This window comes from Capra hircus, chromosome 21, assembly GCF_001704415.2.
Source record: "Capra hircus breed San Clemente chromosome 21, ASM170441v1, whole genome shotgun sequence".
NCBI lineage: Eukaryota > Metazoa > Chordata > Mammalia > Artiodactyla > Bovidae > Capra > Capra hircus.
The window spans coordinates 4884562-4908670 of NC_030828.1; the positions used below are offsets into that span (position 1 = coordinate 4884562).

At 53.9% G+C, this 24109-nt stretch overlaps 1 protein-coding gene across 1 annotated transcript in view; it reads right to left on the minus strand.

Annotated features, from left to right (window-relative positions):
* ALDH1A3 (aldehyde dehydrogenase 1 family member A3) overlaps positions 1–21919 on the minus strand; it is a 43087-nt gene extending 21168 nt beyond the window's left edge. The window contains exons 1-9 of the mRNA XM_018066420.1: positions 21625–21919; positions 16306–16410; positions 13658–13798; positions 8948–9077; positions 8580–8641; positions 6094–6222; positions 4650–4763; positions 2759–2861; positions 318–502 (exon numbers count right to left, since the gene is read on the minus strand). Coding sequence (XP_017921909.1) covers positions 318–502; positions 2759–2861; positions 4650–4763; positions 6094–6222; positions 8580–8641; positions 8948–9077; positions 13658–13798; positions 16306–16410; positions 21625–21723 — 1068 coding nt within the window. The 5' untranslated portion in view covers positions 21724–21919. The remainder of the gene's footprint in view (positions 1–317; positions 503–2758; positions 2862–4649; positions 4764–6093; positions 6223–8579; positions 8642–8947; positions 9078–13657; positions 13799–16305; positions 16411–21624) is intronic.

Consider the following 24109-nt stretch of genomic DNA (forward strand, 5'->3'; position numbering starts at 1 on the left):
TCTGGCTGGAGGGTGCAGGCACACGGGCTTGTGAACCGGGAATGCCTCTCTTCTGCCAAGGCCCAGAGCTCAGTATTATCTGCCTTGAAGAGTTGACTGTCTGTGTGTCCACTCTGATTTTATAACCTTACCAAGGCCTGACGGGACGGAACTGTCAGTCAGCATTGGAACAACAGCCCTCAGTGGGCAGGCAAGCGGGTAAGGGAGCCCTTGCTTCAGGAGGGACCCTGAAGCCAGGGAGCAGCAGAGCTGTGCAGGGCTGGAAGCCTGTTTGCTTAACCCCTCAACATGCACTTGGGACGTGACGCCTCAGTTACCTGGGGCCCCTGTTCGGTCCTGACGTCAAAGGGGTCTCCAACCGGCCGCTTCTTGGCATACTCCACGCTCTGCCTGACAAACTCCTCGTAGATCTGCTCCTCCACGAACACCCTGGAGGCGGCCGTGCAGCACTGGCCTTGGTTGAAGAACACTCCCTGATGGGCGCACTCCACTGCCAAGCTCACTGCAGGGAGGGGCGGCGGGGAGAGGAAGCGATTAAGTCGTTAGGGCCTGACGGGCGACAGCTGCAGCTCTAATTGCCCACACGGGAAAACAGGCCTCGGGATGGCTGCGGTGCAGAAATTAATTTTGCTCAGCGTTTCCCAAAAGCGGAGGATGGGAAAGGGGGTTTTCGGGTCCACGGAATTCCGGGTTAAATAGGTCCCTGACTGCTGGATGTCTCAGCATCTTTACTGTGCTAATGAGCACGGAGACTGTTCATATCCCCATTTCCCTTGCCCACGGATCCCTCCCCTTCCTTTTCTGGGGAGTAGCGGTCTATAAAATAACCTTTTTTAAGTATTGATGTTGACCAGTTGGTGAGAATTTTTCAAGGGGCCGAAATTTTCCACCTTGAGTGACAAGGGGGAGCTTATGAAAGGAACACAACACTATGTGTAACTTAAAAGGGTTTTAAAAAATGTGTTGATTCTGCCTGATGCAGGCTGGATCTGCACTGTAGAGAGCTACACCAAAATAAAACCAGGCACTCAGACTGAACTAGCCGGGTGGTCAGGGAGAGAAGCCACTGACATTCACTGAGGGGCTTCTACACCCCACCTGCCTGCCTCCCAACTCCAGGGCAGCTTCCCTTTGCATAAAGCAAGACCAAGCCCCCTTGGACGTGGGCGGAGGGTCCACATCAGCCAGCTTTGCTCTCTGGGCAGCTCTGAGGAAGGCTGCTCTGGGCTTTAAGAGCCATCATTACCCAGCAAGGGCTTCTGTGTCAGTCACTGTGACAGCAGGACAGCGTTACAAGGTTCTGTCTCTGCCTGCACCCCACCTTCTCCTAGGCAGCTTCAAACTACCCCTGCTCCAAAACAGCTCATTTACTTACTGACAGCACCCAGAGGCGGGCAGCTGCAGTGTTGGGAGACAGTGGCATGTTACTGTTACATAGCTGGGATGCCAGCTATGCCAGGATTGAATTTTGTGGACAGCCACTGCCCAGCCAAGGAACAGGAGATGGGTGTTTATGACCCTTGTCAAGCCAACACTCAGACAGGAGTCCGTGTTTCTGCTGCAGGCTTCCCGGTTGTGAGGGAAGAGAGTATGCTGATGGACAGAAGGGTCTGGAGTCACAGGAGGGCTCAACAGGAGTCCTGCTCTCTGAGACTGGAGCTTCAAGCTCCACATGTGGGTCACAGCGGAGGGGCACCCAGGACTGCCCCACGTGGCTGCACAGACCATTAGCAACACTGGTCCTACTTCCCGTAGGAAGCAGCAAACCAGGCGAAAACGAGCAGTCCGTCTTCACACCCAGCTCCCCTTCCTTCGGAGGCGCTTGAGTCCTCGTCCAGTCCTCTCCCCCGCCAGGAGCCTACTGTGAGGAGAACTGCTACCAGTGATCTGCACCTGGGCCAGAAATGACGCTAGGGTCACTTCTTGGGGAAATGTGCAATTCCAACCATATCTGACCATGGAACGGGAGGCTTCGGACTGCTTGAAAGGCATCCCAGGCACCAGTGGGCAGGCGGGGAGGTGCTCACCAAGGCAAAGGCGTTTTAGTGTCCTTGGGAAATCACACCTTGGGCAGCTGACCCTGCCAGCAGGTCAGCCATGGCCCGATATGGCCCTTTCTTCCCTCTTCTGGACGCGGCAACCCAGAATAGTGCTTACTTTAATGTTGTATCAGGAGACACAAGCTGCTAGACAGGCAGGCTTTCCCAGGGAAGAGGCAGTCAAGGGAAATACAGCGCCCAAGCCAGCAGCATACTCCTGAGGGCCCCTGCCTCGGGCCTCTGATTTGTCAGGTTTGAGACAAAGAAGAGAGGAACACCTCAAGTCCTCGAGAGCTGGCAAGCGGCGCAGGAGGCACTGAGCTGGAGGGCTGAGTGATGAATGCCTGTGGGGGTGCCCGTCCCGGCCTCCTGGCCTCCCCCCACCCCACACAGGGGCTCTGAAGAAGACCCAGACCCGCTGGTCACGGCCCCAGCTCTGCATGGACAGGGAAGGAAAACTCAGCCTCGAAGGGCAGAAACAGGCGGCCCTTGTGGCTACACATAAAACCTGCCCTCCTCCAGGGCGGCTTCCCAGCAGTGAAGCTGGCCTTCGGGTCTCCATCTGCCTGTTATTTACTGTGCGATGACCCGAGGTGGAGAAACATCCCCGCGACGCGTGTTCCTGTTTCCCGCAACGGGTTCTGGCTCAGGCAAGGAAGCGAGGAGAAAGCTGTGGGCTGAGTGAAGCCACTGCGACTCTGGGAAGCGGGGAGACTCACGGTCGGCATCAGCACACACGATGCAGGGGTTTTTCCCGCCGAGCTCCAGCGTCACCCTCTTCAGGTTGCTGTGGGAGGCCGCCTCCTTAACCAGCTTCCCAACCTTCGGGGTAAAAACCAGACAGAAGAAGCCTCGGACAGAGCTGAAGCGGCAGGACGATCTGAGCAGGCCCTGGGCTCTCGCAGCGTGTCCTGTGACCCGGTGGAATCCCGGCTCTGAGCGGCTCCCCGCAGGGGTGGGCCGGAGCCTCGCAGGCCCATGGCTCGCCCATGGCCACCCACGGCCAGCGGCGGAGCTGACCTCGCCTGCCGCCTACCGCCAGCAGCAGCCGGTCTCGCCCGAGGCACCGAGGGGCGGCCGCTCTGCGCGGTCCTTTGGTCTGATCTGAGGGACCTCCGAGGGCTAGAGAAACGGGGGACCTGATCTGCAGCGCGGGAAGGTGCCCATCCTCTGGAAACGCACCCCACGACCGAGGGCCCCGGGGCAGGGAGAGAACGGCTTCTCCGTGAAGTAAGCGTGGTAACTGCAAGCTGTGCCACCCTAGCTCCCGTGTGTGCCCGTCACCCCTACACCACTGGACGGGGGCCTGGCTCAGCAGCGCCTCGTCCTGGGGCCACCAGCTCAGGACCGGCAGACTCAGAGACCAGGGGGCACGCGGGCCTCGGGCCAGACGGCCAGCAGGGGGTGGAGCTGGGCTCCCAGGGCTGGGGGGAGGGTGCCGGCATGAAGCAGGGCACTCAGAGCCGGTGCGCCTGGACAACCCAGACGGCCCGACGGGCGGCCCCATGGTCCCAAGAGAGGGCAGCGGGGGCAGGGATGCGCCCCCTGTCACGGAGAGGACGGGAGACCTGGGAGCCACTGCGGGGGGGGGGGCCTCTCTGCCCCCACCCCTCTGTCCCCATCTTGAGGGTCCTGTCCTCCAGCTGCAGAAGAGGGGCTGGGGACCCCTGCTGAACGAAATAGGAGAGATAGGAATGCTTACTGCCTGGGAGATTTTATCCATCTATTTCTTAAGTACAGAAGCGCTTTTTCGTTAGAAATAATTCCACATATAGATGCATATAAATTAAAGGGGAAAGATTTTATCTCCCTTCATCTGTTAATGCCCCAGGACCTACCGAGGAGGCCACAGTAAGAATTTCTTGGCAGTCTTTCCAGGCAATTTCTATTTCTCTACACACACCTTTATATATATAGTAGTGTTAGTCACTCAGTCGTGTCTGACTGTTTGTGACCCCGTGGACTATAGCCTTACCAGGCTCCTCTGTCCATGGAACTCTGCAGGCAAGAATAGTGGAGTGGGTTGCTGTTTCCTTCTCCAATACATATATATATATGTGTGTGTATATATATGTATGTATGTGTATATATGTATATGTGGTATATACTTTCCTGCAGTTTACTATTTGTGTGTGTGCTTTAGCAGTAGATCATGGCCCAGCTTTCCTTATTGTAATGGCTATAAAACATCATATAGTATAGATATAAAACAATGCAAAGTATGTCCTTGAATGCTCATGAAAATAGTAGTTGCTAAGCAACTACTTCAAAATGGACTTTCTGAATCAAAAGTTGACACTTTCAAATGTGTGATCAGTACTACAATATTGCCAGTCACCCTAGGCTTATTTTTTTTAACCTTGATTATGCAGTTTATCCTATGGCTATTACACATTTTTATCTTATCTAACAGTATTTTCTTCTGAGGCTTCTGAATAATTAAGTTAGACATTTATTTAGTTTGGAAACTGGATCAGTAACTTTTTTGTTTTTACTATTGCTATGTACTAAAGTGGGGTCAGATTTAGCACAGGGACGCATCACAGTTTAGCCTCTAAAGGAAAAATTCCCAGTGACAGCTGCTGGCCCCCTGGGCCTGTAAGGAGTTACCTCTGTGGACCCAGTGAAGGCTATCTTGTTGATCTGAGGGTGAGAAGAAATTGCTGCTCCCACTGTGGGCCCAAATCCCGGTACGATGTTCACCACGCCTGGAGGGAATCCCACCTGGAAGGAAATCAAGACGGTGGTCGGAAGAGGAGGTTGGGAGAGCCACAGCTGGGCAAGGTCCCTGAGCTGAGTGGCAGCCTCACCTGGAAGCTTGGGCTCGGGTCCGATAACCTCTCCAGGGCCAGACCCAGTCAGCCAGTGAGTGGGTGGGATGGGGTGAGGCCTATACCTCTCTCCCAGGTGGCCTGCCTACCCCAAAGGGCTTCGGAACAAAACGGCAGTTGCCTTTGTAGCAGAGCACCATTCTGTATGTGTCTGCGTGTGTGTGTGTGTGTGTGTGTGTGTGTGTGTGTGTGTGTGTGTGTGTGTGAGTCAGCATGGGTCTCTCTCTGTGAGTCTATATCTGTCTGTGTGTTGAGGGAGCAGGGACACCTTGGTCACAGCCCCCAGGCTCAGAAGCATCTGCAAAATACACTTCCTGGGCTTCAACTTATTTTTTAAAAATCTGTCCCATTACTGTTCCAAATGACAATATGGTCTCACGCCCTCAAAGTCCCTGACTGTTGAACCTGGGTCACTCTGAGAGCTAGTACATCCTGCAGGTGGAGAACAACATTTCGTTCATGTGGTGCTCTGCGCCTGCTAGGTGCTTTTTATTAACCAAGAGCAGCGCAAATGAGCTGGAGGCGGGTTGCTGGCTCTGCAGCCTTACACCTAAACAGTAAATGTTTCACTTCCCGGTCGTATTGGCCTGGCTAAGAGATGAAATGAATGGACCTTTCCTCCCATCCCTCTTTTCTTCCTGTTTCTTTTAAAATAATATTTGCAACATACAGTTTGCAGACAGAATGACTGAAACACATTGCCAGATATGTCCGGAAGGAGGTGGCCCTTTGGGCAGCTCATTTCCCCAAGTGGTAGCTGCCAGGGAGAGGACAGGCGCCTGAGAGCCAGCGCTGGGGAGGAGGCTGGGGCTCGTAGCAGCCCCTCTGGGGGTGCTGGTGGGGGTCACAGCTCCAGGAGAAGGACGGACACCACGCAGACAGGGTCTGGAGAAGTCACCTCTCAAGCGACCCCCTTGTAAATTCTCTAGACAAAACATTTGGCCAGAGACCACAGGTTTGAGCTCATCATCAGAAGGAAGCATTCTCATTGGGATCGGGGGAGGAATGGAGTCCCTTCTAGTTCAGCAGCCACAAGCAGGGGCAGGGAGGAGCAGCTGCCAAGTGAAACCAGGAGGCATTCCCGTCCCACTCAGCCGGGAGCCAGCGGGCGCTGGCACGCACGGCCCGGCTCTGCAGGGCAGGCTCATCTCTGGCGGCAACCTGGCTCCCGGGAGTGGGAATGTTCCTGATAACATAGAGCATTTTCTCCTGGGACGTCTCACCTCTTTGATCAGAGAGCCCAGGTAGAGGGCGGTGAGGGGGGTCTGCTCCGCCGGCTTCAAGACCACGGTGTTCCCGCAGCAGAGAGCAGGAGCCAGCTTCCACACCAGCATCAGCAGAGGGAAATTCCACTGTAGCAGAACACAGAGGGGTTGGGGGCCCCGGGGCTGCCCACGCCGCCATCCCCAAGGCCCAGGGATGCCTGCGGCGAGCACTTGCTTTGCATGGTTTAGATGCGGGGTATAGGAGGTCACGCAGGAGTATGCAACCATCAGGGGCTTCCCTGGTGGCTCAGGGGTAAAGAACCTGCCTGCAGTATGAGAGCACCGGGTTTGATCCCTGGGTCGGCAAGATCCCCCGGAGAAGGGAATGGTTACCCACTCCAATATTCTAGCCTAGAGATTGCCATGGGCAGAGGAGCCTGGCGGGGTCCTCATATAGTCCACAGGGTCGCACACATCAGAAATGAGTGAAGCAGCTAAGCAGGAGCAACAGCAGCATGCAATGATCAGAACTGCATTCCTGCCCAGCGTCTCCTGAACTGCACCCTAGGAGATGCTAATAGGTGGTCACTGCAAAGAGGATTCTGCTGTAGGTGTGCTACCATCTCCTCCTGCAGGTTAACAATGCCAGCAGCACGTTAGTACCTGGGAAAAGCCCCAAAGGAATGAGGCCTGCCTCTCCTCAACTCAGGCCTGCCTGTCCTCAACCCCTATCTCTCTTCCTACAGAGCACAGACCGACCCCTGCCCGATGGGTGTTTGGTGACATTTATCTTGGAAAACACTTTCTTGTCCTCCTTTCACCACAGAGGCAGGGACACCAAAGTCTCTCTGGCATCAGGCCTGAGAAGCACCCTCGCCCACTGGGCGTCCACTGTGAGCCTGGTGCAGTTCCAAACGCTGAACTCATCTGATCCCGACACACCTGTGCGGGGGCACTCACACTGCCACTCCCCTCGACAGAAGAGGGGACACGGCACAGAGGGTGAGCTCACTGGACCAAGGTCCCAACTGTCAGACGAAGGCCAGATTCACAGCCAGGCTCGTTTCCCTCACCGCACTGTTGCCTAAGTGTCATCTGTGATGAGACGAGGTGAAACCGAGCGTCTCCAAGAGCACACCGAGCTTGATTCTAGCCAGCCCTCATCCCTGTGCCCACGCCCCCCATTTGGCTCCTTAGGCTCCGTGGATGCCTCTCCTCCAGCAGGGCTGATGAACGGCCAGCTAGATTTCGCCCCAGCTCTGTCTGAAATTCCTACCACTATACACCAAACAGAACACCCCAGGTCCCAGGGGCCCGTGAGGCTGGCTGATAACAGCAGGCACAGCCCCGCTGGTCCCCGGGCTCTGCTCGTCTTCTAGACCCCCACTCCTGAGCACACAGATGCCATCAGCTCTCCCCTCCGACAAGCAAAGCTGCACCTTCTCCTGGCCTCTGCCTCTCCTCCCGGCTCCCTGCTCTCTCACTGCAGCTTCTGGAAGGCCCAGGCCCATGTGCCCTTTCCATTGGCCCCAGCTACATCGAAGACACCCCCGGCACCTCTCTTGGGGAGCACATCTAACAGTAGGTGTCTCTGTTGTTTTGAACTTCCAGGTAGGAGACGACCTGGAGATGGAGGATGGAAATGACCCCATCGACAGCAATCTCTCTCTGAAAATGTGTCATGCCCCTGGGGGCCCCTGACCCTGGCTGCTCAGGCTTCTCCCTGGGATTCCTTAGTGGTCTGAGGAGCTCCCCTGGGCCCTCTTCTTTTCTCAATCTATATCCATCTTTAGGGGACCCCTTCCCAACTTGATGGGCCTGACCATTGACTGGCTCTCAAACCTGATTACTGAAGCGTCACCCCTTTCTTGCCCCCAGAGAGTGCTTCTCCAGGCCTCTCCACACTGCTGCCTGCCTCCGCAGCTGCCGCGGTGGCCTGGGCCTTCCTCCCACAGAGGGCAGAATCACAGCAACCCTGGCACCTGCCAGGCACTTCCCAACCCAGAAAGTAAAGTCCTGGGCCCTGGGCAGCATGGTGCTGGATGCTGGGCTGCACCACCTGCCGGGTCCGCCTCCTCATCCTCACTTTGTCCCTGCCTAAGCTCCCACCTCACCAGCTACCCCACTGCTGCCCCCAAGTAGCCAGACACTTCTCCACTCTCCTGCAGGCCATTCCTATGCTCAGAAACCCCTTTGTCCTGGGGAACAACTCTTTCCTATCCTTCAAGGCCCAGTTGAGAGCCTCCTGCCCAAGGGAAGCTGACCATTCCTGACCCCTCTGGTTGGAATCCATGTGTCTTCTGCTGCATTCCTGGAATTGGCCCCTTGAGAACAGGAATGGGGTCGGGTCCATCTTGGCCCCCAAGCATCAAGGTCCATGCCACACAGCAATGCTTCGCTAGTGCCACCACAGTCAAAGCAAAACCCACTAGAGACGGGTTCCCAAGACTGCAGTGCAGTGGGGTGGGATCTACAGATCTCGCAAGAAAAGCTGCCCTACTTACAGGAGTGATGGCCCCACATACACCGATGGGCTCGTGCCTGGTGAAACACACAACATTGTCATCTGGAAGAGAGATGAAGAATCTCTTAATCTCACGTGGATCGAGCTTAAGAATCCTAAGTAGTTAAAAAGACAAGAAACAAACCCAGAGGCCCATCAAAGAGTCAACTCTAAGTCCTATCTGTTTCATAAAGAAGTGATTTTTAACTCAATTTCAAAAGCAAAATTCCTTAGAAGAAGAATCGGCACAGTGCCGTTTCTTTTGCCAGGGGGCGTGGGAAGGATGCTCTGGAGAGAAATCAGAGGCTGCTCTGAAGAGGCTGCCTGGAGGAGAAAGAAGACTGGGCCGGGAGTTCTGAGCTGGCTCACCTGTGGGGATGGTCCTGCCCTGTATTTTGTCTGCCCACCCAGCAAAGTATCGAAGGGTTTTGATACAGCCTTCCAGGTCGATGAAAAAGGCATGAAGGAACGGCTTCCCTGTGTCCATGGTTTCCAGGGTCTGCAATCATAAGACGACATGTTTTTAAGACACGGTTTCCCGTTTGACCCTCAGATGGGTAAAGAGAGCAGGGAGAGAGAGCAGGGTCCTGGAGCGCTGCCCTCAGGACCTCAGAGCCACGCGAGTCTAGAAAGCAAGACAGCACGTTCAAAAGAAAACCTGTCCCAGGCTGTCAAGGACTGCTTTTCTTTCAGAACACCTCAACCTGGGGGATCGGCCAGAGCATGGCCAGGGGTCCCGTGAAGGACGGCAGCGGCTGTTCTGGCACCTCTCTGGGAGGGAATAAATGCGCCCTGGCACGGCCTTCTGTCCTCCTTTCGGAGCGCAGTTGGCGACGTGAGTCCGCGCGCTCCAGGAAGCTCGCAGAAGGTGTGCCGGCTTCAGGCTGGCTGGGAAGGGGGCTAGGTCCTCTAACAAAGGAGAAGGGTCCCCGGGTTCTCTCTTCTCGGCCTCGCGGACCAGCACAGCTGTGGAAAGCATGCCGGACCCCGAAGAGTAGACTAGCAGCACAGAGGCGCGACTCCGCGCTCCTCGCCCAGGACGGGGCCGCCAGCCTGATGCGGGCTGGGAAACGAGCAGGCTCGCCCTGGGTGATGAGGGGTGACTACTCCCCAGGCGAGCACGCAGCCACTCAATTGTACGGATTCTTTTCTGTTTCCAACCAGGCTCAAGAGAACCCCTGTGTCTCTCAGACAAGCGGACCCAGGTGAGCCCAAGGCTGCAGCCGCCCATTGTCATCCGTGGCTGCAGGAAGCGGCCACCCTGACACAGAGCCCAGGGCAGGATTCTGGTCACAGAGTCGCTGGGGCGAGATGCCGGTTTATAGAGGAAGAGAGGACCCTCTGTGCGCAGGTGCAGACGCCTCGCCTCCGACGGACAGCTCTGCTCCCGCTTCAAGGTGCAGACTCCAAGGCTAACGGAGCCCAGGACCCATTTATGTTACCAGGAGGGCAGGGGCACCGCCGGCACTGAGTCCGGGCCTTCTGACTTCCATCAGGTCAGAGAGGCTCTTCAGGCCGCTGCCCTGGACTTTTGCACCAGAGCATGTAGGATGGCTAGGTGAAAGGCTGGCGCCACTTAATCTTTGCTTCAGGAATGAACTAAGCATTCTCTGAACAGGAGGCAACCCTTTCTTAGCTGAGTGGCCGTGGCAAGTCCCTGAATGTCATCCTGCCTCAGTTCCCTCATCTGTAAAACAACACTAACAATGGTATCTACCTTACAGGAGTCCTGTGTGGGTTAAAGGAGTCCCATTCATAAGGCACTAACAGCATTGTCCCCCCATGGTACCAGTCACATACACTGTTCAAATGATGGTAATGAGAGCTGTGACGATTGTCGTCCTTTTCCCTTTTGGGGCCAGACAGGTGGTCAGCAGTCCTCATCTGGGGACAGTTAGGAGACAGGAGTGTGTGTTGCTAGAGATGACAGGGCTGGTCTGGGTCTGGTGTCTCAGCCCTGGTGGAAGCTACTCAGGGATCCAGTCAGGGCAATGTAACAGCCAGTACGCTGTACCTTTGGCTCCTACTGATTTACATTCAAATTTGGAACTTTTCTTTTCCCAGGGGGAACTCAACAATTGTAAATAATGCCAAAATTCTCCAGGGCCCAGCTGCTCCACACAGCATCTGGTCGTCTATCAGCAGAACCTGGAGCTTGTTCTTGGTGCTTTTCTGGGATGGGAAAAAAGGGAAGGGCTGGGCAGAGCTTTGTGGGGACATGCGGGGCCTGAGCCACTGCCCAGCTCCAGTCCTGGCTCACCCTCTGGCTGGGTAAACTAGGACAGATGACCTAACCTCTCTGGGCCACAGCATTCTTATCTTTGAAACAGGATGATAAATACTACAGATCAAGTGCCTGCAACAAGCCTGGGACAGAGTGAGCATTCAACAAGCATTGACTATTTTTATTATTAATTTAGTCATGTTTGCTTACTCTCGTGATAACAGGAATTTGCCAGGTTGGTGTTATGGAATCTTTCCAAGCAAAACTGGGTCACGATAGCTTTAGAAAGGAAATTCTTTTTTAAAAAAAAATCAAAAACAATTTTCAGGTGATTACGCAGACATGAAGCAGAGAGATGAAGAGTTAGCTACTCGTCGGGACTTTTAAACAATTATTGTGGCTGGACCATGAGAGAACCACAGCTGCTTTTAAGTTTCTTTTTAACATTTTAGGAGAAAAATAGACCTTTTGAGAAATCAACACATGCTAACCCTTAAATACTAAAGAATGAAGGGAAAGTGCGGTGGGGACATGCCCACAATACCCTAGTGCTGAAGCTGAAATGAAGGGCTCAGAAGTGGGGCTCTGCTTGAGACAAGAGCAAACAGCGACAGCTCCTCTTTGGAGGCTCCCGAGATGAGCATGCAAACACCAGAGCCTGGGTCCGGGTACTGTGGTGAGGGAGAAAGCACCAGGGCCGCTGGATCTGCCCACGGTCTCCAAACACTGAACACAAAGTATTCAGGCCCAGCTCCGTCAGAGCCACCAAGCTGGCAAGGGAACATGACGGAAGAGGCATTTTGTGCAGGAGAAGGCAGGAAAACCCTCTCAAGGGCGTGCTTTCCCTTGATGCAGTCTGGGTTCTAAAAACTGTATTTGCCGGTCACTCGCTTGTCCCTTCCACGGTGTGGTGAAGAGCTGGACCTTACTTCTTGTGGGCAGTGAATCTTGATGGCAGAGGCACCCTGCACCATGTGCACTCACAGCAGCCTTCCAGGACAGCCAAGAGGGCTGAAGGTGAAGTGGGGGGGGGTGCCTTGCAGATGATACTGACGCTTAAGGACAGGGAGGGGAGGGTACCGGGCACATCCTCTCCCGCCTGCTCTGAGTCCTCACGGACATTGCAGACGGATGAGCTCATGCTGGGGGAAAACAGAAATGTTTTTGAAGAAGCCAGTTTGGCAGCTTGAGAGTTGAGACTGGCTTTTGCTGCAGGAAGAACCAGAGGCTCTGTGGAGAGAGACACTGACCCTGGAGGAATCTCTCTCCCCCACTGCAGGCCGGCCAGCTGGGGCGGAGGAAGGAAGCTGCAGGTCTCTCCGTGTTTGTGGACGCACCCGCAGGGCAACACAGCCCCGAGCAGCACCCGAAACGGAGTTTCTCCAGCCTCCACCCATGACACACACGCAAGGCCAGGAGAATCTCAGTGTCCTCGCTGGCGCTGACCTCCATGCGGGTGTCCACCTGACCACTCATTCCCAACATCAAATCAAGAAAGGAAAGAACTGTTTTTCCAAATCAGAGGCCAAAAAGGAGGTTTCCTTTCCGACCAACTGGGCCTCCAGTTCTGGGACAAGTGTTACACGGGAGTCTGAGCTATGATAGCTGCGTGTGCAGGCCGCAAAGGAAAAGGCCCCAGGGCCCCAGGATCTCCTCCGATCAAAGGAAGGTCTGAGGATCCCAGTAAATTCTGCACTTGCTACTCCTAAATGTCTTCACAGCCCATCTCATGAGAGCAGCCCAGCCTCACACAATGGGATGAAAAAAGATCCACATTTTGCAGCTGAGGAATTACGGTGCTAGAAATCACCAGGAGAACACACAGCTGAGCTTAGAACCTGGTCCTCAGATCGCATTATTAATAACTTCATCTGTTTAGTGCTTACTGGATGACAGGGACTGCAAAAGATTTTAAGTGGATCATTGTCACAACACTCAGATATCAATAATAGTGACATTCTCGGTGAAGAAACATACACTCAGGGAGGCTGAGCAAGCTGTCCAAAGTCACGCAGCTAATAAAGCAGCAGAGCTGAGAGTTCGAACCTAGGTCTTTCACACTCTGAAGTTTCCTGTAGCTAAGTTATCCCTCACCATCACTCCACACACACTCACCACTGCCCATTTCAAGGGTGAAAGGGGTGATTTTAAAGCTATATATAGACACTTTTTCTGTGTCAAGGGGTGGCATTTATTTTAATAAGTATTAGAAAAACCACACCGGCGCATTACACCTGTAATTTCATAGACACTGTCCCTGAGGATGAGGTTAAATTTCAGTTTGGAAAGGAGTTGATGTAAGAAAACAAGTTAAGCTCGTAACTGTGCACGTAGGACCAAGGTGCGGCCCAGCCCGGCTGTCTGTGAGCATCTCGAGTCTTGCAGCCACTAGTGCAGCCGAACTTCCTCAGGCAGAGACGACGGCGGCAGGGGCAAAAGTCTGACCTCAGAACGGATCGTCTGAGTCCAGGGGTGCGACGCCGGCCGGGGGCTGGAGAGCCGTGCCTCAGAGGGCAGCGCAGCCCCACCACCTCCCAACCGGCACCGAGTCCTGTCTCTTGCGCCGGGAAGGGGCGGCCCGGGGGCCAGCGGGCCACGCCCCCCTCCCCGCGGGCGGGTCCCCGGTGCTCACCGCCGGGACCGCGCGGTCCCTCCCCACCGGGAAGGGGCGGCCCGGGGGCCAGCGGGCCACGCCCCCCACCCTGCGCGGTCCCGGGTGCTCACCGCCAGGACCGCGCGCTCCCTCCTCCTCCCGACCCCGCACTCCAGTCCTCTCTCCTGCGCCGCCGGGAAGGGGCGGCCCCGGGGCCAGCGGGCCACGACCCCTCCCCGCGCGCGCGGTCCCCGGTACTCACCGCCAGGACGGCGCGGTCCCGCTCCACCAGGTCCGCCAGCTGCTGCAGCAGCCGGCCGCGGCTCGGGGCGTCCAGCCGGCGCCACGGAGAGCCCCTCTGGAAGGCGGCTTGTGCGGCCTCCACCGCCTTGTCCACGTCAGGCTGCAAGGCCGAACAACCGAGAGAGCGTGTCACCTTTCGCGGAGGGCTCGGCTGTCCAGGAACTGCAGAGTCCGGCCTCCATCCCGGCACAGAGGACGGAGGTGGGCGGGCAGCTCAGAGCAGTCGCCAAGTTTCTAATCACTTCAATGGTCAGGGACTTTTAAGGGATTTTGTTTTTGCTTTAAGTCTTTCAAGTTTTCTACAAGGGCCAAGGATTAACTTTCCTTCTGATTGTACAAAGTATTTAAAAGAGTCATAAGACCAGTGACTGTAATCATTTTTCCTGCTGACCTATGTAGGAAGAGAGCGTCGACTTGCTACCTAAGTTTGGACACAAACACACTCCCACAGCTCACCAATGAGGTGGGAAATGTCTGTCTTGGCACTTTACTCCAGCTGAGAACCACATGCGGTCCAAGAACGGGGGCAAGAATCCTCCTCTGGATCTCAGAACTGACCGCACTGGAAAAGCCCACGTCAGGGACTTCTCCCTTTAGCCTCACTTCACCTACCCTGGGGCTTCCCTGGTGGCTCTGCCTGACATGCAGGAGATGCGATTTCAATCCCTGGGTCAGAAAGATCCCCTAGAAAAGGAAATAGTAACCCACTCTAGTATTCGTGCCTGGAAACCCCATGGACTGAGGAGCAGCTAAACACTATCAGCTATCCCCTGGGAGCTGTGATCATTTTACAGACAAAGAACTGGACCTTCTGGGCACTGACAGAAAAATTACAGTCAAATCTTCTTTACTAGGAAAGAACGAGAGCTATTTAGAGTAATGTCACCCAGTCTTTCAAAATTTTTTATTTTTTTAGTATTGCTTGGCCACACCATGTGGCCTGCAAATCTTAGTTCCTTGACTAGGGATCGAACCTGCGTTCCCTGAAGTGGAAGCTCAGAGTCCTAACCACTGGACTGCCAGGGAATTCCCTGACATCCATTCTTATGCTCAAGAAAATGAGGTTTGAGGCTTTGGTTGGTAAAGATCAGGGGCTCTACTCCCCAGATCCCTCTGAGCCTCTCTTCCTTAGGGAGATGCAGCCAGCAGTGGACACCCAGCACCAGTCAAGAGGGACACTCCACCAAGCTTCTGTGTATCCAAAATGAACCTGGAGGGGAGCAGAAACTTTGGCAAGGGAGATATTAGGGCTTTGAATTCCTTGTCCCCGGCTCTGGAGTGGAAGCCAGGAATTCTCCAGCTGCAGGGATGGGGAAGCCTCTGTCTTCTGGTGCTTGGAACAGTGACTCAGACCATGGGATGAGCCAGAGCCCGTGGCGGGGATCTCACTGCTCCCTGACACCTGTGTACTACACCTGGGAGACCTGCTCAGCATTGTGTCCCACCTCTACACCCTAACGTCTTCACATAAGCTCCTCGGTGCTAGTATTATAGACACAGAGCTTTTCATGGGGGTACTGCACACGGGAGGGGCTGAACAGGTAAAAACACGGTGCTTGGCACACCGTCACAAAAATCTTGCTACTAGAATCAAATTCAAGCCTATTTTACACATGTCGTTCACACTACCTACATATTTATGAACATCAGATAAGTACTCCAGTGGTTGAGAAGACAGCTCCGTTCCTCTTCCCTCCTTACAAAAGTTGTACTTTCAACCTTTTACCTAATGACACATATTCAAAAGATATTTTATGGTTTGAAATGTATCAAGGACATATCCAGGAGTCTCTTAGCTTTATATATAATAATGCAATTAGTATATTACATATATATAATATCAGTCAGTTCAGTTGCTCAGCCGTGTCCGACTCTTTGCGACCCCATGAATTGCAGCACGCCAGGCCTCCCTGTCCATCACCATCTCCCGGAGTTCACTCAAACTCACATCCATCGAGTCGGTGATGCCATCCAGCCATCTCATCCTCTGTCGTTCCCTTTTCCTCCTGCCCCCAATCCCTCCCAGCATCAGAATGTTTTCCAATGAGTCAACTCTTGGCATGAGGTGGCCAAAGTACTGGAGTCAGCTTATACAATATACCCTGCACTGTCAAATAGGGTTATAGGCTATAGCTTTACACAATCATTTAAGTTTCTGGTAGAAAAAAAAAAAAAATCTGGCAATTGCATAACATTATTACTTCTGCATGACTTAGCAAGTCTTTGGTCTCCTTCAAGTCTTTTTTTTTTTAAAAGTGTCTCCTGCCAGAATGTTGCATTTGGTGAAACACACCAGCCAGCCGGAAATGCTTTCAGGAAAGATTCTTTAATGCTGCCAGGTTCAAATCATTGATAAAAACCTTTCCTTTAGCCACATGATAAGGACGGCTGAAGTCATCCTCACAGATGGAAAAACATCTATCAAAGGAGAAGGACTCTACAGCACAGGGTCCCTAATTGATCCCATTCTGGGCCATGTGTCTACGAAGCAGCTTGCTTAGGTTCGACCTCAGTGTGGGCCAGCTCTGACTTACAGCTACGCTGAAGCACTTCCTTATCCTCTAGTGATCTGTAATTGAATTACTGGGCCAGGGGGAGGGCACCCACCTTATCTCCTTCTTCTACTTCACATATTTTCTCTAGAGTTGAAGGGTTATACGTGGCAAACTTTTTTCCACTCTTGGATTCGTTCCATTCATTGTTGATGAATATCTAACCAGGAAAGGAAATTGTAATGCATTAGGCTTAAATCAAAATCATATAATTCCAACATGATGAGGACCTTAGGTCACGTCTTTTCTTTCCCTCCTGCCAACCTGCCTGCCTGCCATTTTACAGGTGGGACCTAGAAGCGGGAGACAGACACATGCCCATCTGGGAGTACACTCAGAATTATCAACAGAATCCAAGTCTTCTGAATTTTAATACATTTCCAGAGAACTACAAATTGTCAAAATAAAACTGAAGTAATTTAGAATTTTTTCTAAAATGTTTTTAGACAATAAGATGGAGTCACAGAAGAATAAAAGAGTTAGTTACAAAAAAGACATGAGTTAAATTTTACACACTCATCAAGTTCAGGGGACCCCCCCCCCCACACACACACACAGTGCCAAGCAATCTGCCTGCCCCTGAAGAGTATGTCAGCAGTGACCCTCCCCTTCTCCCTCCTTCCTGCTGCAACCCCCAGCTGGATCCGCCAAGGAACTGGATTTATAAAAGGATCTCACTCTAACCCTTTAGCCCTCAATAATGCACATCAATGCTATCTCCCCATTCTCTTTAAAATGTCTATTTTCATGTTGGGCTTTAATAAAAGCCAGTGTTGGAATAGCAAGATAAATATCTGGGTTAGGAAATGTTCGGATTATATTAACATATGTTGCAAATAACTGCTTATATCCAGAACTAAAGAATCAACTCACAAAAATCACTTAGTTCTGAGGCTCAGTTATCTAGAACACAGCCAAGAATAGAGACATTAAAAAAAAAAAAGACATTATGAACAAACTAAAAAGAATTTCATGGTCTATGCACTGAAATATGTGTCCTATTTACTCTTAGCTTACCCTAAGTTCTTAAAATATATTAAAAGAGAGGATTTGGGGAAAAGAACTAGGAACTGAGGTGACAGATACCACACAGACCATTTTCTCACAGAACGGAGGTCCTGGCCCCCCAGTGAGAGGACAGACTCTCCCACTGTATCCGCTAGGGACCACCTCGTGGTCAGAGCCCATCGTGGCACCAGAGAGACCCCAGTAGTGAACATGGCTAAAATACTTTTGAAGCATCTCCACAGAGTAAAATGTCATCAACAATTTCTAAATACAGAACCAGCTCATCAGAGTCCATCTCCATATCTATGTACATGCTAAGTTGCTCAATCATGTCTGACTCTTTGTGACTCCGTGGACTGTAGCCCTCCAGGCTCCTCTGTCCATGGGATTCCCCAGGCAAGAATACTGGAGTGGGTTGCCATGCCCTCCTCCAAGGGATCTTCCCTGACTCAGGGATTGAACCTGAGACTCTTATGTCTCCTGTATTGGCAGGTGGATTCTTTACCACTGAGCCACCAGGGAAGCCTCCGTATCTACATTCATATGTTTATACACATACATTTATATGCATGTCTTTATATCCATTTATTCTATGTATCTATATGCTTATCTTTGATTCATTTAAAGGGAGAACTGCATCACTACAGGGCTGATTTCCATCACTGTGACTGCAGGGCTAATTTCCACAACTGTGAATCTCGTTCATTTGGAATACCTGGTTCCCCGGTGAGGATGGGTGAGAGGGTGGCCGATTTATCCAGCATGTGACCTGTCTATGTTCTCTGTCCTCAGCTGTCCTGTAAAAACTCTGAAGCTCAAGGGAAAGGAAGCCTTCTCTCGGAAGCCACTGGGGGGCTGTTTTGATAACTCTCCCTGGAAAGCAGGGAAATTTGAGAGTGGTGGGGACAAAGCACAGAGGGCCAGCCCTGATGGGGGAGGTGAGCAGTGTCCCTGCCTGCTCGTGTGGGGTCCAGGCTGACAGTGGCCTTCAACTGTAGGACGTACCCATCCCACTTCTGGAAGCTCAGTGCCTTCAGCCTGAGGCCAGGCCCCCAGGGAAGCATGTGGGAAAGGCCAGGCTACAATTACAGGCTTATTCTTCCAGCTGAAACCAAATCCGAGAGTTCACTTTTGCCATCCAGCAAGCAATCACTCGGTAACAGTGAGAAATTAATAAGTAGAGCAGAGGGGTTAAGTTAGCGCAGGGAGGAAAGTGCAGCCAGGAAGAGAGGCCCATTTGTCGGAAGATGAAATTTCGTGGGTTAGATAATAGAGACTGTCAGTGAAATCTGCTGATTCTAGGACCTTCCTGATATCAATTACAAGGGGGAGGGAAAATGAGCAGGTAGTAGAAGAGAATATAAATAAGGGGATAAAAACATGTTGCAATGATCAGATGTCTGTTATACTTCAGCTTCAAGCATGTTCTTCCCAAAAAATAATTACTCGGTTGTTTTGTGACATTGATCCATAATCCTTTCTAACCAGCAACTTAAAAAAAAAAAAGTTCAGGCTACTCAACTTTACTCATATTTTCCCATCACAATGTTTCTAATTTAGCAAAATTTTTTGCTTTGTACTACATTACTAAGCAATCTTATAAGTGGTTTCTACTGTTGATTTTACTCGGCACTAAAAGAAAATGAAAACACAAATGAGGAAGGGGTCAGAGAGTGTGGCTTATCAATTATGCTGGCTTTCTTGATTTGAACCCCAAATCAGGCAAGTGGGTCTAAAAAAAAATCTGTTTTCCTTGACTTGTGAACTGGTAAGAAACAAAACTTTCAGAGGAATAAAACTATGTTACACAGAGCGGATGGGATTCACACTCTACTGGAGGAATGGAATGGCATCCTATCCAGACTGAGCTGGAAAACCTCAGCCGTGGTTGCAGTCAGGTGCCCCAGGGAGGTGAGGGTAGTGGTTACACAAGAGAGTTCTGTAGTCACCGCTTACAGAAACTTCCACTGAACCTCAGCTCTACTCAAAAGCAGTGTTTTCAGAAAAGGAGATTTGAGGGAATTTTACTTTTCATAGAAAACAATCATCAAAAACCAGCGTTTTATTGAGCCAGAAAATCTGAAAAAAAAAAAAAATTTCTGCTACTGTAAGAATTGTTAAGGAAAGTCAGGGACCTTCTGCAGTGAAAGGGGCTGCTACCCTCTGAGACCTATGTGGGCCTTCTAGGGGACCCTCCTCTCCCCTAAATCAGAGAACAGAGCCCAATGTTAAAACATGCAAACAAACAAAGGCGCTTCTTCCTTACAGAGACTGGACTTACCCTGGGATGTGGTCCCCCAAGGCTGGGGCCCAGACCCACCATTTCCTGCATGTCCTCCATTAGCAAGAAGCATCAGGAGTCAGGTTTGAAAAACGACAGACCGTTACCGCTTACACGCCAGGAGGGCCTCGATTCTGTAGCTCTGATTCTCCATTTCTTTCCTCGCACTGGGGGCTGCCTCTGCAGGCAGAGGCTCTGCAAGCATTGCTTGCCTGCCCTCAGTCACAGCCACCCTGGCGCCCCAACCCTACAAGTGCTAGGAGGAGGCCTCCGTGAGGTAGGCCTGGAGCGGGGACAGAGAGGCTCCAGCAGAAAAGAGGATGCAGAGGCCTGCTGTTGGGCTTCCTCAGTCTTCATCGCCAGAAGCTGCTAAGGATCTGGCTTTCCAGCCCCTTCCATCTCATGCTGTCCCCTGAGCCTTAGTCACAACCCAGTTCTATTCCACTAAGAAGATGGACAACAAAGACTGACTGGTCACTCTGCAAATGTGCTAAGATCCACCTCTCTAAGTAAGGGCTGTATCTACGCTCACAAAGGGCCAGAAAGAATTGCAAAGGGGCAACTTTCCATATGTGGCAACATTGCTCTGATAGCACTGTAAAAGGTTAAAAGGGATAGGAAAACAACATATATAATTTTTGGTTGCTATAAAAGAAAAAATGTCACCATCACCTACAACAGGTGACAACCAACAGTGTTAGGGGCTAAAAATATTTAGCTACTATTTTCAGTGTTCCCAGAATTTGCACTCTGAAGCTGCTCCTACTTATGAAACTACATTAAAAATGGTCTCCATCGGACTGTCTCGGTTGATTACAGAGCCCTCTGGAAACAGTTAATTTTAATGTTATGTGATCAGAGGTCCAGCCGACCATACTTGCCAAGAGATCAGAATCTGAAGGCCACACATAGTGGCCTGCAACTTTCTCTGCTTGATTAAAACTATTTGAGACACATAATTGCTACTTTTGAAAGCAAATTGATGGAGGAATTTTCTAAGTGCTGTGTCAGCTGAAGTCGGGGTGGCGGGGTGGAGGGTGATAGCAATGGATAAGACGCAAACATAAAAGGAGGTAAACTTGAGGAAAGCGAAGCCCACAGTGACTTTCGGCCTACGTCCCTGAAATGCCCCCAGACCCAGTCCAGTAGCTTCCAAACAGCCTCGGGGTGTCCCTGCACTGGAGAGGACGCGCTCCGCGCTGGCCGCGGGGCTGCCAGCTGTGCCCAGCTCAGGCCTCGCCATCTTCCTCTCTGCCCCAGGCAGGTGATCCCGCCACTTTGCGGTGCCCCAGCCTGCCGGCCCCGCGGCGCAGAAAGGACCGCGAGGTGCGGGACTCCACGGCACGATGGAGCCCTGCAACCCGCGGTCTCTTAGGCCCAGACCCGAGACCCTGATCTGCCAAGACCAGGGTCTCGGGGCTCCGGGGCTCCGGGACGCCTTCCCGCTAGCCCTTGCTCCGCTGGTAAGCTGGGACGAGCTGAGCTAAGCACGGGAGGTGCCCTTCTCTCCGCTTGCTCCCGCTGACGTTTCCGGACGCTTCCCAGGGCAGCCTGACCTCGCAGAGCGGCTCTCAGTGTCTTCAGGCACCCTCTGACCTCCCCGAAGCCCGACCCCTCCAGCCCCGGAGACCTCGCCTCAGAGTCTGCGGGGAGACCACCGCGCCGGTCCCCGCGGCCCACCGCTGGCCTTCAAAACGGGCCTGCAAGGGCACGTCGGGGCCGCAGCGGCCGCAGCCTGGCACCGCGCGGCCGCTGCAGAGCCTCCCTCGCCCGGGGTTCGGCGCCGGAGAGTCCGTCTGAGGGTGCTAATCTCGGGGTCCCTCTGGGGGTGCGCGGCGGACGCGGGTGGGGCACGGGCATCCGCCGGGATGTCCAGCGCTGAACGCGGCTTCGGGAGGGCCGGGCCCGGCGCCGAGGCTCGGGTCCCAGAAGCGCCCAGCGGACTCCGCCGCCCCAGGCACCCGCACGCCCCAAGCGCAGCGGCGGGGCTCGCGGCCTGCGGGCCCCTCGTCCACGCCCCCGCCCGGCCAGGCAAGCCCAGCGCAGAGCCAGGCTGCCGTCGGGTGGGACGCGGGCCCGTCTCACCTTGGTGAACTGGACCTCCAGGTTGCGGACGGGGCGCGGCAGGGCGGGCGCCTTCCTGTCCGGCTGCCCGTTCTCCACAGCCCCGTTGGTGGTGGCCATGGCTCCTCGGCGCTCCCCGGCCCGCGGCGCCCGAGTCCTCGGCGCCTGCTCCGGCCTGGGCGGTGCGCAGCCTGCTAGCAGGGTGACAGCTCCGCGCCGCTTTATGGAGCGCCCCACGCCTCCCGCCCGAGGGGGTTGTCTAATTGGCTGCAGGACGGGAGGAAGGGCGGGCGGGCGGGCGGGGAGGGGGCCGGCCCGCCTCACCCCACCCCGCCCGCCGCCCCTGCGGGAGCCCGGCCACCCCCGGCCCGGCCACCGCGCCGCGCGCTCCCCGCCTGGGAGGCCGCCCTTGGAGGAGCGCCCCTGAGCTCCGCCGGGCCCCGGAAGTCCCGGGACGGGGAGCGGGGACTCGGGCCGCTGCCCCGGCGCCCTCCCGAGGTCGAGCGAGCCCGTCCGTGGCACCTGCCGCCCCCGGCCGGCCGCTGCTCGGCTCACTCGCTCCTCCTGGGGAGGGCGCGCCCTCCGGCCGGCCCGCTGGGGGCCTCGCTCCGCGCCCCGCGTCGGGGACCCAGCGCGGCGGCCCCTCGTCGCCGCCCACGTGCCTCGGCCTGGGGTCCGGCCGCCGCCGGGGCCTGGCTTGGGGAACCGACGCCCGCCGTGCCGCACTCGGCCGGCGCAGGAAGCTCCCGGGCCCTGGGCGTCGCACACCGAGGGGCAGAAGGTGAGGGAAGAGCCTTTGGCCCTTCCTGCCCCGCGCTGTCGCGTCCCAGGCCGCCGGCCTCTGACCTTCACAGCTGCACAGCGGGCCTCCAGCCTGAGTCCCTGGGATGCAACCGTTTCGATTTTTTAAAATGCATGCATTATATTTCAATTAAAAAAAAAAAAAAGAAAAACAGAAAAAGAGAGAGAAAGCCCATGAGATCTTTGCAGCTTTGTTTTGAGTGGAAGCGCTTGTCCCATAGGTTGCTCAACTTGCCAGCTCTCTTCAGAGAACCCACCGGTGCCAGAGGAGACTTGCTCCAGGTCCCATCTGAGACTTGGAAGCGGCTTCTCATGCATGTCTTTCCTCAAGTTTCTGAAAGGATGGTGTGGGGCACGACCTGAGGGACAAAAGCTGTGGTTTCATCCCCAGAAGCCGCAGCCCCTCCATCCATTTCCTTCTGTGAGTAATCTCCAGTGACACACAATGGAGACACTCCTTACTGTCCTCAGGCTCCTTCTGTTTGTTTTGGAGTTTCCAGTGGCATCTGTGTCCCCTCTCTTCTTCCTCACTGCAGGGCTGCTGAGTGTTCGGGATTGTGGAGTAAGCTTTTAAACTTGCCCAAAATTGTCATCAGACCACCTGCCTTCTGGGCATGAAAGGTTCCTGTGCTCTTGTGGCTTAGAATGCACACGTGAGGCAGGGCAAGGGGACGATGGGTTCCCTGAGCGGACTCACTGATGTACTGAGTCTGTCCTTGATGCTGCGCTTCCTGGCACTGATGAGTCCCAGAGCAATTCTGTCTCTTTTCTTAGCTGCTCCTGCCAGACCCTTGGCTCCCTGTCCTCGTGGCCCCTACTCAATCCTCCTGGAAACCTGTGGGCAGTGTCTGAAGCCGTAGTCTCTACCTGGATGCTGAGCCCAGAATTTGGGTGCTGGGGCCCAGAAGGGCCTGCAGACCCTCCTGACGGGTAGCATCTGGCCTTGGGGACCAAGCACCTCCCCTGGGGCTCATCCTGTTGACATCCACCCATCTGATCTTGGGAGCTTAGGATGGGTGTGGGGTATTCAGCCATAGCAGGCGGCTCCCAGGTCAGGAGGACGGGCCTGGCTTGAGACTTGTTGAGACCGGCAGGCTCCCTCTGCTCCCCTGTCTTGCCACTCAGTGGAAAGGATGAAAGCAAATGCTCTTCTCCCCATTTTACAGGTGAGTAAACAGGAGCATGCAGATACTTGCCTGAGACGGCATCTGCAGTGGAGGAACCAGGGCCAGATCTGTGTGGGTGGGTCATGCAGGGTGGCAGGGAGGGATTTCTCTTACCTTCCTTCCACACTCTTCTTTCACCAAGGGCGGCACCTGTCTCTAGGGCCCCGTGTCACTGGGCAGCAGAGAGCACAGTGAGGCGCAGGTGCAGATGCTAGTTGCATCCCTCCCGGTGTGCCTTGCATGGAAACCAAGCCCTTAGCTCCTGGCCTCAGAAGCGGAGACCATAGGTGCCAGGAAAGGAGAAAGGACCATTGTCTCCCACAGAAAGCCGCTGGATGTCTGGGCGGCAGGGGTATTGCCCGAACGTCTAAGGCCTCAGAGCCCCGACCGCTCTGACCACAACCCTGACCTTGCTTCCAGCTGTGCACCCCTGGCTTGTACACTGCACTCTGAGCTTTGGTTTCTTTTTCTGTAAAATAACCTCCGTACTTTACAGTAAGAAGGTTGAGCAATAAAATGGTTTAGAGAAGCTTGAGCAG